Here is a 15,641-nt window from a genome sequence, read left to right as displayed (position 1 = left end):
AATCCCAGCAACCACATGGTGGCTCATAACCATCCATAACAAGATCTGACACCCTCTTCTGGAGTGTCTGAAGACAACTACAGTGTACGTACATACATATAAGAAAGAAAGAAAGAAAGAAAGAAAGAAAGAAAGAAAGAAAGAAAGAAAGAAAGAAAGAAAGAAAGAAAGAAAGAAAGAAAGCTGGGAAGATGGCTCAGTGGTTAAGAGCTCTTCCAGAGTTCCTGAGTTCAATTCCCAGCAGGCGTACTCATATATATATAATAAATACATCTTAAAAAAGAAGAAAAAGAGGAGCCTGGGCTGGAGTGGTGATGCACATCTTCCGTCTCAGCACTGGGGAAGCTAAGGCAGGAGAATACAAAGTTCAGGCCTGAGCTCAGTTCTCAAGCCCTGACTATAAGGAAAAAAAGTGGGAGGGAAGGCTTGGTATTTCTGGGTATATATTCAATAATAATGAAAACACACACCTACAAAGTAACCCTGTACCAGAGTCCAGAGCAGCACATTCATTCCCTCTGCTCAGGAAGTAGAAACCTCCAAATGACCACTAACCGCTGATACAATGTAGCATAGCCAAATAAGGAACAGTTTCAAGTATAAAATCCAACCAAAAGCAAAAAGCAACCAAAGAAAAGTTAAAGAGGGAGGAACACTTGCAGGCAGGAGCCAGGAGTCTGCAAACAACCTTACAACACAGCAAAGCTGACAAAAAGATAGCCATCGCTGTCATCCAACTCCAGAGTTTATTATTCCAAGCGGAAGTCCTGCACTCATTAATACTCTGAAGGAAGGCTCAGTGCTGGAACAGAAAATAAAAGGGCCAGTGAGATGGCTCAGTGCTTAAAGCCACAGGCTGCTCTTCTAGGAGATGCTGTTTTAATTCCCAGCACCTACATGGTGGCTCTTAAACCTCTGTATCCTCTTCTGGTCTCTGAGAGCTGCCCAATATAGTATGCATACACCTGAGGTATATAGACAAACACATAAACAAAAAAAACCCTGCCACTGTTGGGCATAGATTGCCCATTTTTAATCCCAGCACCACTCAGGAGGCAGAGACAGGCAGATCTCATGAAGTCAAAGCCAACTTGGTCTACATCATCCAAGACTACAAAAAAAAGGGGGGGGAGGGGGAATTAATTAAAATTTTAAAAAAAATCAAAGCAGGCTAACTCTATTAAGTTAATAAAGCATAAGTGGAAGCAACCAAGGAAATAAAATTGCTCTTTGACGGTCTTAAATCAAATGAGTATAATGTTACTAGTGTACTTCCTGCAATCAACACACTAATCGAGGTATGGATTATGCTCGCCAATTTGATTCAGTTGTTTTAACCATATCGAAACTTGGAGGAGGAGGAAGAGGAGGTGGAGGTGGAAGTGGAGGAGAAGGAGGAGGGGGAGGGGGAGGAGCAGCAGCAGCAGCAACGCATAATTAACCGGACACGAATAAAATGGCATAACTAAAATTTCCTTTACATACTTGAGCAAAGGGAGAGATATATATGATTCATATATATATATATATATATATATATATATATATATGAAACAATAGTGAAAATATTGATAACTGTTGAATGTGAGCGGCAGTATTGGGGGAGGAGGTTCAGCTATTGAATGTGAGTGACAGCATTCAGGGAGGGGTTCAGCTCATCTTTCCTCTTATGTGTATGCTTATAAGGTTTTCATTGAGGGAGAGATAGATCGCCACAAGTTTGAGGTCAGCTACTGAGTTCCTGCTTAATCAAGGCGATCGACCTCGTCTCCAAAAAACAGTTTTCAGCAATAACTCTTCCAAAACTGAATTCTTTGCAAATGAAATTATCATCCTGTTTATTCGGGACGAGCTGCCGAGTGCTGGTGCTCTTGCCTTCCGAAAGCAAGCAGGCTACGGAGTCTAAGGCAGAGAGGCAAAGGAGCTTCTGGCGGAACCGACTCAAGCTCCGCGCCACCACGCGGACCAAAGAACGCGCACGCTTCATTCAAGGCAGAATCTGACAAATCACTCTCCGTGAACGCTCGGGCTCAGAGAACCGCGGAGCTCAATTTGGAATGCTCACACGCTGGGGAACCCAAGCAGCTGGGCTGGAGAGCTCTCGGGTCTCGGCCCAGGGCAAGGCCGGGCGCAGAGCCCAGGGCACCCCTGGTCGGCCCTCGGGTCCCTCCCTGAACCCTTCGCTCGATGCCCACATCGCACCTCGGCCTTGCCCCGCCCGCCTACCTTCCAGATCCGCATCTTCCGAGTCCGAGTCACTCTCCCCGTCCTCCTCGAAGACGGGGACAGAGCTGGCCTCCTGCGTGTGAAAGGTCGTCGGGGAGACGATGAACGTGTCTGATTCCTGGCGGCGGGCCTCGCGCAGGCGTGTGAAGTACTCCACCGCGAAGTCGATGAGGTCGGGCGGCTGCTGCCGAAGTACCTCCACGGTGTAGCCCTGCAGTAGCTCCGTGAGCCCCGCCGGGATCTGGATGTGGCTCATGCCTGCGACGGCCGAGGGGCCCGGCGGGTCCGGGCCGCCGGCGGCTGCAACCTGCGCGCTCCCTCACGCCGGCCTGTCACTCCGTGCCCGCGGTCTCCCGCGCGACCCGTCTCGGCCTTCCTCGCGGCGCGCCTTATTCTGGCCGGGTCTGAGTTTGTTGTACGGGCCGCGCGACCCTTCCGCTAGCAAGCCAGCCTGGCGCCGCTGCTGTTGTCACCCGGCCGCAGCCGCCGCCGCCGCCGCCGCGGGGACCGCCGGGCAGGCGAGCTGGACGGGCGCGGCAGGCGCCCGGGTTGTGACGCACGCGGCCGCGGGCGTGCGCGTCCCCGGCCAGGAGCTGGCCCAGAGTGCGCGTGCGCCGCTGAGCCTCCCGCTCTCCGAGCAGCCCATGGTCAAGGTGCGGGAGGCCCCGGAGATGAGGAAAGAGTGGCCCGGCTGCGAGGCAGGCTGGTTAGAGCGTCCTGCCTGGTCACTTATGCTTTCGGATCGTGCTGCAAGCCTCTTAACGGAGTGCCAGGAACACTGAGGTGATACAGAACCACCTCACCTTGACCCCTGCTCTAGTGGAGGACCAGAGGGTTCACTCTAGGGAATGGCATTAATGCTAAGCCTAAAGTACTGAGCAGGTTTGCCCAGAGAACTATCTGGAGGAAAGTCCTGTACAAGATCTAGTCAAGTCAAAACCACATTGACTGACAGGTAGAACGATGCGTGCGCCCTGAGGTCCTGAGGAGTCTAATATGACATCGTCGTCGTCGTCGTCGCGAGATGTCAAAGGGGGAAGGCTTTGTAGGAAGTAAAAGTTTCAGTGAGATAGTCACTTGCGAGCCTTGATCAAACAGAGAAATGACCCTGAAAGAGCTCGCTCAGCCAATTGTGGACAGTGAGAAAGCGGAATAATGCCCAGAGCCGGACAGACCTTTGGGCTTGTTCCTCCTTTTGGACACTTCCATCCAAAGTCTTGGACGTCTTCAGATCTAGACTTAAGAGTCCTCCTTCCTCCCCACCCTCAACCCTGGGCCCTGGGCCCTGGGCCACACTATTTGGTGAAGTTGAGCAGACCACAGACTGTGTTGCCTTTTGCCTTTGGGAAGAGGGCAGAGGTGAATTAGAGAGGCACCTGCTGTTACCCAACTTGTTTCCTCCTGTTACCAAACTTGAATAGAACAAAAGAAGTTACAGACCTTTCTGGACTATCCAGCCTAGGTGCTGGCCAAAGAGTCATCGAGAATACTGTCCTCCCGCTCCCTGCCGGAACCAGCCAGCAGCTCATGAGCCTGGGAACCTGAAGGGTATTGGGATTGTTAAGCACCACCTGGTAATTAACCGGTATTAATTAAGATCTCCACTAGCACCGCCCATACAGGCCTGGCACAAACCCAAAACCTCAGGCTGCTGGGAACTGAGCTGTGTATGGTGACAAGGGAATACCTTACTGAGGTACTCAGAGCTCAGGCCAGCCCAGGCTGTAGGCGAGGTAGACCTGAGACTACAAACAGCTATGTGTCCCTGAATGTATGTTGAGTGGTGGCCGAAGCAGTATCCAGCATGTTGGCTGGGGGCACAGTGGAGATGGGTCTTTTCTTCTCTTGAACAGACTGGCTCTTTTTTTTTGGGGGGGGGGTAATGAGGTTGGTTTGGTTTGGTTTTTCAAAACAGGAGTTCTCTGTGTGACCCTGGCTGTCCTGGAACTCACTTTTTAGAGCAGGTTTACCCTGAACTCAGAGATCTGTCTCCTGAGTGCTGGGATTAAAGATGTGCACCACCACTGCCCAGCCTAGCCTACTCTTGCTAGTTTTCCAGGATTCAAATCTTGCCGTTACAACCCAGAAAACCTAGATGTGACTCCTACTGCACCATATTACCAAGGGAATTGCCTCTCTGCAAGCAATCCTACAGCCAAGCTTTTGGAAGGGTCAATTCACAACTCCAAGTCCCAGTCTTCACACATTATCACGTCTTACATGTTTTAAATGGGGCGCACATTATCACGTCTTACATGTTTTAAATGGGGNGCACATTATCACGTCTTACATGTTTTAAATGGGGCGCACATTATCACGTCTTACATGTTTTAAATGGGGCACAGGCGAATGAAGAGTTAGGACTCTGACCTCAATTACAAAATAGAGGAGAGAAAGGTTGTTGACAGAGTTGGGTGTGGACAAGGTCTCCTGGTACACTGAAACCCTATTGGCCTCTGCCAGAAGCAGTCTGGTTTTCCTGTCCTGGTCACAGATCCAGCACAGCCTAACCATGCATCTGTCCAGCAAACAGCATTCAGAGGGTACCCTAGCCTAGTATAGCAACACATCATTTGTAGACCCCATTACTCAGGAGAGTGAGGCAGGAAAAAAAAATCACTGTTGCACACAGGAGACACAGGAGTTTGAGACAAACCTAGACAACACAGAGGGATCTCTATCTTAAATTAAAAAAAAAAAAAAAAAAAGAGCAGCCTGGAACTGGAGAGATGGCTCAGTGGTTAAGAACAGATGTTCTCATAGAAGATCTGGGTTGGATTCCCAGAACCCACATACTGTCACAAACTATCCATAACCCCAGTTCCAGGGGAAGCCACAGAGGATACAGACCTCTGCAGATACAGTGAAGATACATTCGTGGAGGCAAAACACTCATCAATATAAATAAATCTAAAAGCAATTGTTTTAAAGAGGGACTAGGCTGTGACTCAGCAGTAGAGGTTGTACTTAGCACCAAGCCTAAACGGGTTTAACACGGAAAGCCACAACAAAATCCTCAAGGGGCTGACATGAACAGAAATTAGACACCCTACAGCTAGCTGCTCCTTACCTTCCTCCATACAGCAGCCTCACAGTGAAGTCAGATAGCTTGTAGGTCTAATCTGACTACCCCCCTCACTTCTAGGTTTCCAGAGGGAGGGTCTCTCTCTTCCCTATCCTTCAATAATTACAGGAGCAAAGGCTGTCATGAATGTCCATGTATGCTAACTAAAAGGCCTTGTAACAAAAGGGAGCATCAGGGATCTGAGCCCTGCATCTTCAACCTTTGTCCTGAATGTCATCTTGCCTGCATCCAAGCCTGTCCAGCTACACCACTAGCTGTTACCATGGCAACCAAACCCACCACTGACAAACAGCTGCTAAGAGCAGGTGACAATGGTGGGTGGAAAAGCCTAAAGCAGAGACCTTCAGAAGCAAAAGCCATCCAGCTGGATGAGGCCCCTCATCCCATGTTGTCTTCCTTACAACCCTCAGGTAATGAACATCATCAGACCACCATACCACCAGCCACAGATACAGATATGAATACAATGAGGTTAGTTCTCACAGGCTTTTACAATTGCCATGTACAGTTTGCAGAGGAGGGACATGGGCAGTTTAGCACCAACAGCAGGGAGGGTTTTGATGAAAGCAAACTTAGGCTGGGTCCCAAATGCTGTTTCCAATAGTGAATAGTGAATCCCCTATACTCTTAAGAGGTTTATTACTTAAAACCATTCCCCTTCCCAAGGGAGGGAGAAGCTAATACTTCTTGAAGTCTTGCCTTTGGCCCAGGTCTCTGCTTACTTACTGCATACCTTTTATCTACTAAGAGAACTCAGTGGAAACAACCCACTTACCTGACCAAGAGGCCATGTGACAACCTTAAACTCTTGATTCTCCTGTGCCCACCTCTGGAGAGTTAGGATTACAGGCATGTGTTACTATGCTCAGTTTATTCCATGTTGAGAATTGAACCAAGGGTCTTGGGCATGCTTGACACCACTCTGACTGCAGTACATCCCCGTTCCAGCTCCTTAAGCTCCTCCAGTCCCCACCTGTTCACTGGAACCTGCTGGTTACCTGAGCACCTCTGTTTTGTTTTGTTTTACCTTAGAAGCATTCAGGAGCCTCTGGTTAGCAGGAGAGATGGGGAACTTTTCTCTGTCTTCACCCTTCTGTCCCTTGGCCAACATGATGCCTCCCCTATGAGGTGCAGTCTTTGATCTAGATGGTCTGCTTTAACAAACATCCCTGTTCCAGGGAGCAGTTAATTCCCAGGCGGCCTGTTTCTGTACCTGCGAGTCACCCCCCTCTTTCCTGGGACACTGTGTCCCAAGAAAGTGTCTGCGTGTACAGCAGGCCTGTTGTGTGCTTTGAGACACCTCAGGGCAGGGAAAGAAACTGGGAAGCTCAAGAAACCGCCCTACAGGACCAGTTATCACAGCGGAGAAAGCAGAAAAGCAAGCCCTCAGGGAGCAGCCTGCCCTCAGGCCTTTTCAGTGCTAATCAGGACTCTACTTGACACTCTTGGCCTGACTCACAGGTCAGCTACTTGGGCCTTGACCCAGAAAAATACAGGCACGTCTCTCATAGCCTAGGTCAAGTCAGCCTCAAGATACCATCACAAGAGTTTCTTCAGGCCATTTAGACACACCTGGCCACAGGTCCCTCTGTTACCAGCTTGCCAGTGGTCTTTATAGATCTCTTTATCGTAGCGGGGCTTTCTACATCTGAAAGTGAAGGTTTAAAAAAAAAAATCGATCTAATTAGATATTGGGTTCAGTGAGGCTAGAATTGGGAGAACTGGGGAGAGGTAGAGCTCGCTTGCAGACACGTAGTCTTAGCGCTAGCACTGATGTGAATACGTATCTCTCCAGCAAGCACTACTAGTCAGCTATATACAGCTCCAGACCTCTTCAGTCTTATTTTAAGATGGTACAAAGTTGCCCAGGCTGGCCTTGAATTCACTGGATACCGCAGCTGCCCTTGCACCTTTGACCCTTCTTCCTCAGCCTCCTGACCAGCTGAAATTCTAAGCCTGTACTACCTAAAACTAAAAAGAGGAAGGGAAGGCAGGAAAGGTGGAGAGGAGAGATGACGAAGCAAGAAAAGGTGTAGGAGAGTTTTGGACAGTGGCACATGCCTATTATCCCAGCCTTCAGGAGGCCAAAGCATGAGGGTCACAAGTCTGAGAGCCGGTTGAGCTACACGGCAAGCGTGAGGCCAGCCTGGGTTACAGAATGGGGTGGACTCAACGAAAGAAACAAGTGTAGGTGCGTATGTTTGGGGACTAGGGAGATTGGATTGTGCTTCTAGCTTCAAAAGGCTATAGTGAACAAAATACAGGGTAGGTAACCTCTCTTCTATCAGAGAGAGTGCTACTGTACTTCTGAACGGCCACCGTTAAAACAACCTGCCCTGTCCCTCTCACCCTTAGTCCAGTTATATATAACTTCTTTAAAAATTCTGACCAGGTCACTATCTTTGATCAATCACTGCCTGGCTTCCATTTGACTCTGACAGAGAAGTCTTTGGGGAGGGCCCACATTCCCCACCCCCACCCCCTGCTCCTGTCAGGAAGAGATATATAAGGAACAGGTGGCATTTCAAAGGACATCATAAAAGCAAGCCCTGGCTGGGAGGGAGTCACTTGCCATCTGCTTGGTTCCTTTCACAAGCGTGCCTCCAGGGGCCTCCCTGTTTGACTCCGAGTTCTCTCAAAGTGCAAAGGGATTGAATAATCCCCCTGCATGGCTATCAGGGAAGCAGAACACTCCACTTTCAAACGTGAAGTATCTCCAAGGGAAAATGATCCTACCCCATGAGAATGGCTGGCATTTGGCTGAAATGCAAATACTCCAACATGAGCTTTCAGTCTAGGGCTGAGGTTTCCGGACAGTCACATTTCCTGGGGAGTATTAAGAAGTGCCTGGGCAGCTCTCAGAGGGACCTGTACTCCTAGCTGGGTGTCTGGGTGCTGTACTCTCCTTTTCTGAAGTCTCTCTCCTCTCTCGAGTCTGCACTTTAAAGTCTGCACTCTCCCTTATCATAACAACTTCATGTTAACCTTAAGAGAAGGAGGGGTGGGGAGAGAGAAAAAGAGAGGGAGGAGAGGATGGGGAAGAGAGAGGAAGACAGGAGAGGGAAGGATGGAGGAGGGCAAGCTTCGGGGAAGCATGTGTATAGCTAGCTATCTTCTGGTCACTGAGATACCAAAGCTCCTGCAGCATGAGGGAGGTAGGTTGGTTTAAAGTTGAATTTATCTAGGGGCTGGAGAGATGGCTCAGCAGTTAAGGGCATTGAATGTTCTTCCAGAGGTCCTGAGTTCAATTCCCAGCAACCACATGGTGGCTCACAACCATCTGTAATGGGATCTGATGCCTTCTTCTGGTGTGTCTGAAGACAGCTATAGTGTATTCACATACATAAAGTTGAATTAACCTTCCCAAAGAGCCCCTGCTTTTTGTCTCCCTTTTTAAAAAAGTTACTTAAAGTTAGGGCTCTAGAGGTGTCTCAGCAGGTAACAGCATTTGTTATACATGCATGAGTATCCAAATTCAAATCTCCAGAACCGATGTAAAAACCTGGGCATGATCACATATGTGTGCATGTGTCATCCCAGCCACATGAGGGGCAGAGAGAAGATTGCTGGCACATGCATACACATCCACATGCAGACACACATACACACACACACACACGTATACACACACATAATTAAAAACCAAAAAGATTTCTTTTAAAAACTGAAAATTTTATTTTTTGACTGAGGATATAACAAAGTTGGTATTGCCTAGTGCTTGGCTAGAACCCTGGGTTCAGTTCCCAGCACCCCAAAAGCTGATCTTGGTGATGCATACTTGGTGATAATCTCAGTACTTGTGAGGGACTGGAAGGCTCAGAAGTTCAAGATTATCCTCTTCAACTACACAGAGACTCCAAGGTCAGACAGGGATACATAAGACCCTGTCTCAAGGGGCTGGAGAGATGGCTTAGAGGTTAAGAGCACTGACTGCTCTTCCAGAGGTCCTGAGTTCAATTCCCAGCAACCACATGGTGGCTCACAACCATCTGTAATAGGATCTGATGCCCTCTTCTGGTGTGTCTAAAAACAGCTACAGTGTACTCACATAAACTAAATAAATAAATCTTAACAACAACAACAAAAAGACCCCGTCTCAAACAAAAGTTATTTTCTACTTAGCCACAGTCCTTTTTGGTTTGCTTAGTTTCAAGATAGGGTTTCTCTGTGTAGCCCTGGCTGTCCTAGAACTCGCTCTGGTCATAATTCTTAAGATTTTTTTTTTTACTATATTTTATTATTGTGGGGGTGGGTATATATATGCCATGTGTGGAGGTCAGAGGTCAACCTACAGGAGTCCCTCCATTCTCTCCTTCCACCATGTGGGACCCAGGGATCAAATTCAGGTGGTCAGTCTTGGTGGCACATACCTTTACCCTCTGAGCCTCTGCACTTATGCCACAATTCCCATTTGATCATTTAGAAATATACTACTCTGAATAAAGTGTCCTTCCCTGAACACTCTGATCTTCGGCTTCCCGCAAGGTTAGCTATATACCCCAGGTGACTCCCAGGTGAGGTGCCTCTGTCCCTCATGTGCAGGGTGATAGCTCTAAAGCCAAGTCCCAAGGATCTCTGGGAGACTGCTATGAGGCAGGAAGTGACACTCCCTCCTTTTCCATGCCAGGAGGACAGTGCCAGAAAAGGCAAGCTCTCCCATCCACAAGATGACAACCATGCAGCTTAGGACTCCCCATCCAAGCTCTTCCAACCTCTCCTTGCCATATGTATATATCATCGTGGTATAATGAATCAAACCAGGATGGGTACATCAGATCACACAGCAAGTGCCAGACCCACAGCCACCCCCTGACTCAGGACTGCTTATGTCCTTTCAGAACAACTAACTTGCCATCTATAAACTCAGATAGCCATGTGACATGCTCAGGACAGGAAGGAGGGTGAAGGACAGATTGCAGGTCTTGTGGTGGCCAGCCTGCCAGGCAGACACCAATCAAGTCTCCCAGTCCTTGAATATCAAGAGTCAGAGAAATCCAGGCTAGCCAACAAGTCCTCCTTCCCTACCAGAGGCCCAGCTTATGGCCCCAAGAACAGACACTGGATTCCTGACAGCCTCCAAAGGTACAGCCTACCCCCGCTGAAGTGTCCCTGAATCACAAGAGAAAATATCACACAATGGAAAAATTAGAAACAATATTTATTGTTTCCTGTTAAATCTGAGTGCTCTCATGGGGAAAGAATGTGCAAAAGGAGCCTTCCTACGCTATGGCTCTCACACTTATCCCAGGAGGCTGGGGCCGTCTTCACTGTGTAGGAGGGAATTCTCTGCCTTCTCCTGGAGATTTAAACAATTGTAGTTTTCTTCTTATTATTTCTTGTGTAAAAATATAAAAAAAAAATGGTTAATAGGTGGGCCGTTCTTAGGTATTATCTACCCAGTCCACCGGGTAGACAGATGTGTGCTTCACACCCACATCCAATGCACAGCCAGGAGTAGATGGCACCAGAGACATCTCTTGGGTTTTCCTGGCTAGCAATTAAAGATCCCAGCTCCTGGTTTAGCTGGCTGACAATAGGCAAGGGGCCTCCAGAGAGTCAGCCATCACCTCTTCGGGAAGGAGTATTTTGAGTATAGTAGGGCCTTTGGTGAACCAGTAGGTAGCAATTTGGCCAAAGGAAGCGAGTCCATAAACTATTTATTCCATCCCCAAGTCTCTGGAAATCCTCTAAATTCAAGTTTCAAAATGGCACCAAGTTATACAAGGTAGAGGATATCATTAAGGCAACAGTTTCACCATCACAGCCATGCCTGGAGCTCTGACCACACCACTTCCCTCCCCTCCCCCTCGGGCCTTCCTCGTCCTGCCTCTGCCTCTCAGCGACAGAGCGCAGCATCCACAAGTCTTGAGCAGTCTTCAGCCTCACAGGTTGGGGGCCATCCAGTTCAGGAACTTCATGGCCACTTCAAAGCCAAGGAAACAGGCCTAAGAGGTTGGGTGGAAAAGAAAAGTCAGAAAGAGAGGGTGACTTGTAGATACCATCTGCAGGACCATGCTTGGTTAGCCCCTTCCTTAATCCCATTCCTACCCAGATTAAGGGAGCAAATTAAACTGGCTGTGGTAATAAACACCTGTGCACCCAAGACTCCAGAAGCTAAGTCAGGGAGAGCTGGAGTTTGAAACCAGTAGGGCCCCATTAAAAGAAGAAAGAGAGAGGAGAGGGGAGAGCAGTGGGAGAGGGGGGAGGAGTTACAGTTACTGACTCCCAAGAAGAGTGAGATGTGCATGGCCTGTGCTGGGTATGCTGAAAAGCCTTAGAATCCTAACATTTTTACTGGGAGTTAGACTACATACAGAGGTGTGTGTGTGTGTGTGTGTGTGTGTGAGAGAGAGAGAGAGAGAGAGAGAGAGAGAGAGAGAGAGAGAGAGAGAGAGAGAGAAAGAGAGAGGAAGGAGAGGAAAGAGGGAAGTGATAAGGAAGAGATGAAAAAAAAAAAGAAAGTGAAAGGATGTATGTCCTGCAACTGCCACTTCTGAAAACCAGGCAAAGAAATTCAAGTCCCTGACCTTAAAGAGCTCCACAGGCAGCTACCAGAAAGCAAGCAGATGCGGAAGCTCTGGCTTAGCCTTAGTGCGGAGTTTCAGTCCCATCCCAAGAGCAAGCAAAGCCAGCGCCTCCCACTAACCCAACAGGAAAAGAATCTCAGCTCGGCAGATACTCACCGCATTGGCGGGGAAGGCCCGGATCATGACTGCATTGAACCCTTTGTACAAGGAGGAGACTCCTTCTTCTCGGATCAGCTCTCTCAACACATCTCTGAAACCATTAGGATATTTTCCAGGAGGTGCTGCAGGGCAGAACCCAATTTTTTAAAGCTCTAAGAAGCTTTGTGACCTGACCATGGCAACCCACATGAGGAGGATCTAATAATGACACCTGTCAAGTCAGAGCTAGGACCAGGGCGAGGACACCTTGAAGGCTGCATACAACTCAGCAGTACTCCATAACTCAACTCACGCCGGGGCAAAGACACGAATGTCTAGATCACTAGTGCCAAAAGAGTTAAAAATTGAATCAAGGGGGCTGGAGAGATGGCTCAGAGGTTAAGAGCTCTTCCAGAGGTCCTGAGTTCAAATCCCAGTAACCACATGGTGGCTCACAACCATCTGTAATGAGATCTGATGCCTTCTTCTGGTGTGTCTGAAGACAGCTACAGTGTACTTACATTAAATAAATAAATAAACAAACAAACAAACAAACAAAATCTTTAAAAAAAAAATTGGATCAAACAGCTCTGGCCATGTTGAAGAGGAAAAATAAAGAGTTTTTTAGTTTGTGTTTAGGCTAACATGAAAGCAAATCTAGAATATGAATGTAAAGGAGAAGGCTGGTCAAGCAAGCATTGGAAGAGAGAGTATATATATCCCCAGATTCTCAAGACCTTGGCACTCACTGGTTGGCACCCTTGCTTATGAACAGCACTTGGGGAGGGAGAGGCTTGGTTATACAGCAAGTTAGAGGCCAGCCTGGGCTACATGAGACCCCCTTCTCAAACAACAAAAACAAACCCTCTGTACCCCAGGGTAGTCAAGGCTAGACCTGTTCCATCCACATCCATACCACTCACCAGTCTGGAATCGAGACTTGAGCACGTCTGGGGGGATTGCCACGGCCCAGTTGAAGATCCCTGCAAAGCCGCCAGCCACCAGGATCCGAGGCACGCTGAGGTCACTGACACTGCAGAACACCACAGCCCATCAGACAAAAGCCTGGCCGCGGGATGCACACCAGTTCCTACATGCCACTCAGGGAGGAAGTTCCTGGGGGAAGAGGCTCACAGTCTAAGACCTGGCAGCGGCCACTCTGTTGGAGGAGGTTCCATGCTCTATTTAAAATCCTCCTCCACCATGTGAGGAGGAGAAGAGTGTTAGCTGTACCCCAGCAGCTACTGAAGGAACCAATACAGGGGGCAAAGGACGAGTATGTCTGCTTCAGACCTACTATGAGAGAGGACAACCTACCCAGCAGTGGGAAATGGTTTCTACATTTTAAGGTCCTTTTCACCTCTTTCCCTCTGGAGTGAAGAGATTTTTAAGCCATTCATATGTCATGAAATACATCCCACTGGCAGGAACGTCTGTTGATGGCAAGAAAAGTGAATTAAAAATGTATAAAATCTGCACAGATAGGCACTAGAATATTTCAAAGATTCCTTAGGTGTCTTTTTCTTTCTTTCTTTCTTTTTTTTTTTTTTTTTTTTTTTTTTTTGGATTTTTCACAATCTCACTCTGTAGACCAGACTAGCCTCGAACTCAGAAATCCACCTGCCTCTGCATCCCAAGTACTGGGATTAAAGGCGTGCACCACCACTGCCTGGCAGGTGTATTTTTTCTAAAAGACTTTTTTTCAGGTTATAATTACATCATTCCCCCTCTCTTTCTTCCCCCCCACCCGCAGGTGCTCCATGAGGTGCTTTATGCTCTCTTTCAAATTCATGACCTCCTTTCTTTATCATGTGTGTGTGTGTGTGTATATGTGTGTGTGTGTGTGTGTGTAGGTAACTTGTATTTATATATAAATATAAAATAAATATAAATATAAAAATAAGTTTATAACATATACATAATATAAATATATATTAAATATGTATTAATTAAATATATAGATTTAGATTAAATATATAAATATATTCATATTAAGCATATGTAAATATATTTATACTAAATATTATTAAAAGTACATTAAAGTATATATTATACTATACACACACACATATATAGAATAAATACATAAATAGAGCCTTCTTGGCCTGAATGATGTTACTTGTGTGTATACATCTTCAGTGCAGCAATTAGTGTGCTCTTCCCTGGGGTAGATCCTGAGAAGTTCTGGCAGCCACATCCTTTCTGATTTTAATTTTTTTTTGGCGTTTTTAAAAAATCTGTATGAGCATTTTATCTGCATATCTGTGTACCATACATATGCAATGCCCAGATAAGCCAGAAGAAGGCATCAAATCCTCCAGAACTGGAGTGACAGATAGTTTAGGTGCTGGAAACTAAACCTGAGTTCTCTAGAAAGGTAGCCAGGCTCTTAATCACTGAGCCATCTCTCCAGCCCCTACACCCTTTTTATCTGTTTATTTATTTGGTTGGTTGGTTGTTTTTATTTGAGACAGGGTTTCTCTGTGTAGCCCTCAAATTCACCTTATAGACCAGGATGGCCTTAAACTCAGAGCTCCACCTGCCTCTACCTACCAATTGCTGGATTAAAGGTGTGTACCACCACGCCCAGTCACACCCCATCCTTAACACTCAATCTGCAGCTATCAGATGCTGCTGAGAGCCAAGCACTGGTGTGCGTATAAAATCGATGTAATTCACCTTTCAGGTCTCCTGCAGGTGGTCACCACTAACACACCCACTCATAATCACAGCCAATTGTCTGGCCATCCTCCAAGTGCCTTCTCAAGATGAGACTCTCTCTGCCGTTGGAATCCTGCCTCTCAAACCAAGAGGAGGTCTGGTGGTGTAGCTCAATGGTAGAGCACTGCCTAGCATGCACAGGCCCTGGAGAAGTTCCTACCATTCCTAAGTCTTTCTTATTTCCCCTTCTCATCCTTTCAGCCATGACTTCTATCCAGAAGCCTCTACCTTCCCATTCCATGACTTCACCCCTGAAGACATTCAAGAAGGAGGAACTTTCTCTCCTGTCCTCTGAGTCCACACTGGGTGAGACTGCATATGACCAGGACATACACTACTAGTTTGTAAGGCATATGTCATGATCTAGACAGCCAGGGAAGCCTCTCAGGGGCAGGCTCATCAGCTGACTATCCCAGGTGACCTCAGGTGCAGAGCTTCTGAGCGTACCTCGCATGAGTGTGAGCACAGTCCCTTTGTAGAAGCCTCGGATCCCGAACTCCTGATACAGCTTCTTTGCGCAGTCCAAGGTGCCGCTGTACTTGCTCTCCCCTGAAGAAGCCTGAATCTGGAAGGGATGGAAGGTCACCACACCAAAAACACTGGTGCTGGAGCTGACATCCAGCAGGTCTGGGCCTCCCTGGCTACCTGGCCTAGCTTCGTCACTGAGCCTCAGGCTAGAGAGAAAGCCTGTCTCAGAAGACAAGGTGGGTGAGTCCTTAGGGACAATGAGGCTGCCCCCCTGGCCTACACATGCACACATATATATTGCTCAAAAAAATGTATGTATGTATGTATATATGTATGTATGTGCCAACAAGATGCCAGAGATGTGCCGGGCACATGTGGTGGTACACGCCTTTAATCCCAGCACTTGGGAGGCAGAGGCAGGCGGATTTCTGAGTTTGAGGCCAGCCTGGTCTACAAAGTGAGTTCCAGGACAGCCA

At 47.6% G+C, this 15,641-nt stretch overlaps 2 protein-coding genes across 2 annotated transcripts in view; both read right to left on the bottom strand.

The window, feature by feature from the left end:
• Prkar2a (protein kinase cAMP-dependent type II regulatory subunit alpha) overlaps positions 1–2,779 on the bottom strand; it is a 56,597-nt gene extending 53,818 nt beyond the window's left edge. The window contains exon 1 of the mRNA XM_021206973.2: positions 2,227–2,779. Within this exon, the coding sequence (XP_021062632.1) occupies positions 2,227–2,482 (256 nt within the window). The 5' untranslated portion in view covers positions 2,483–2,779. The remainder of the gene's footprint in view (positions 1–2,226) is intronic.
• A 7,671-nt stretch (positions 2,780–10,450) lies between these two features.
• Slc25a20 (solute carrier family 25 member 20) overlaps positions 10,451–15,641 on the bottom strand; it is a 21,728-nt gene continuing 16,537 nt past the window's right edge. Inside the window, exons 5-9 of the mRNA XM_021206976.2 lie at positions 15,145–15,262; positions 13,337–13,409; positions 12,900–13,009; positions 11,995–12,119; positions 10,451–11,256 (exon numbers count right to left, since the gene is read on the bottom strand). Of these exons, the coding sequence (XP_021062635.1) occupies positions 11,194–11,256; positions 11,995–12,119; positions 12,900–13,009; positions 13,337–13,409; positions 15,145–15,262 (489 nt within the window). The 3' untranslated portion in view covers positions 10,451–11,193. The remainder of the gene's footprint in view (positions 11,257–11,994; positions 12,120–12,899; positions 13,010–13,336; positions 13,410–15,144; positions 15,263–15,641) is intronic.

The sequence above is a fragment of the Mus pahari genome, chromosome 10, assembly GCF_900095145.1.
Source record: "Mus pahari chromosome 10, PAHARI_EIJ_v1.1, whole genome shotgun sequence".
Lineage (NCBI taxonomy): Eukaryota > Metazoa > Chordata > Mammalia > Rodentia > Muridae > Mus > Mus pahari.
The sequence above is the reverse complement of the archived record's forward strand: the minus strand, read 5'-3'. Positions and strand labels throughout refer to the sequence as shown.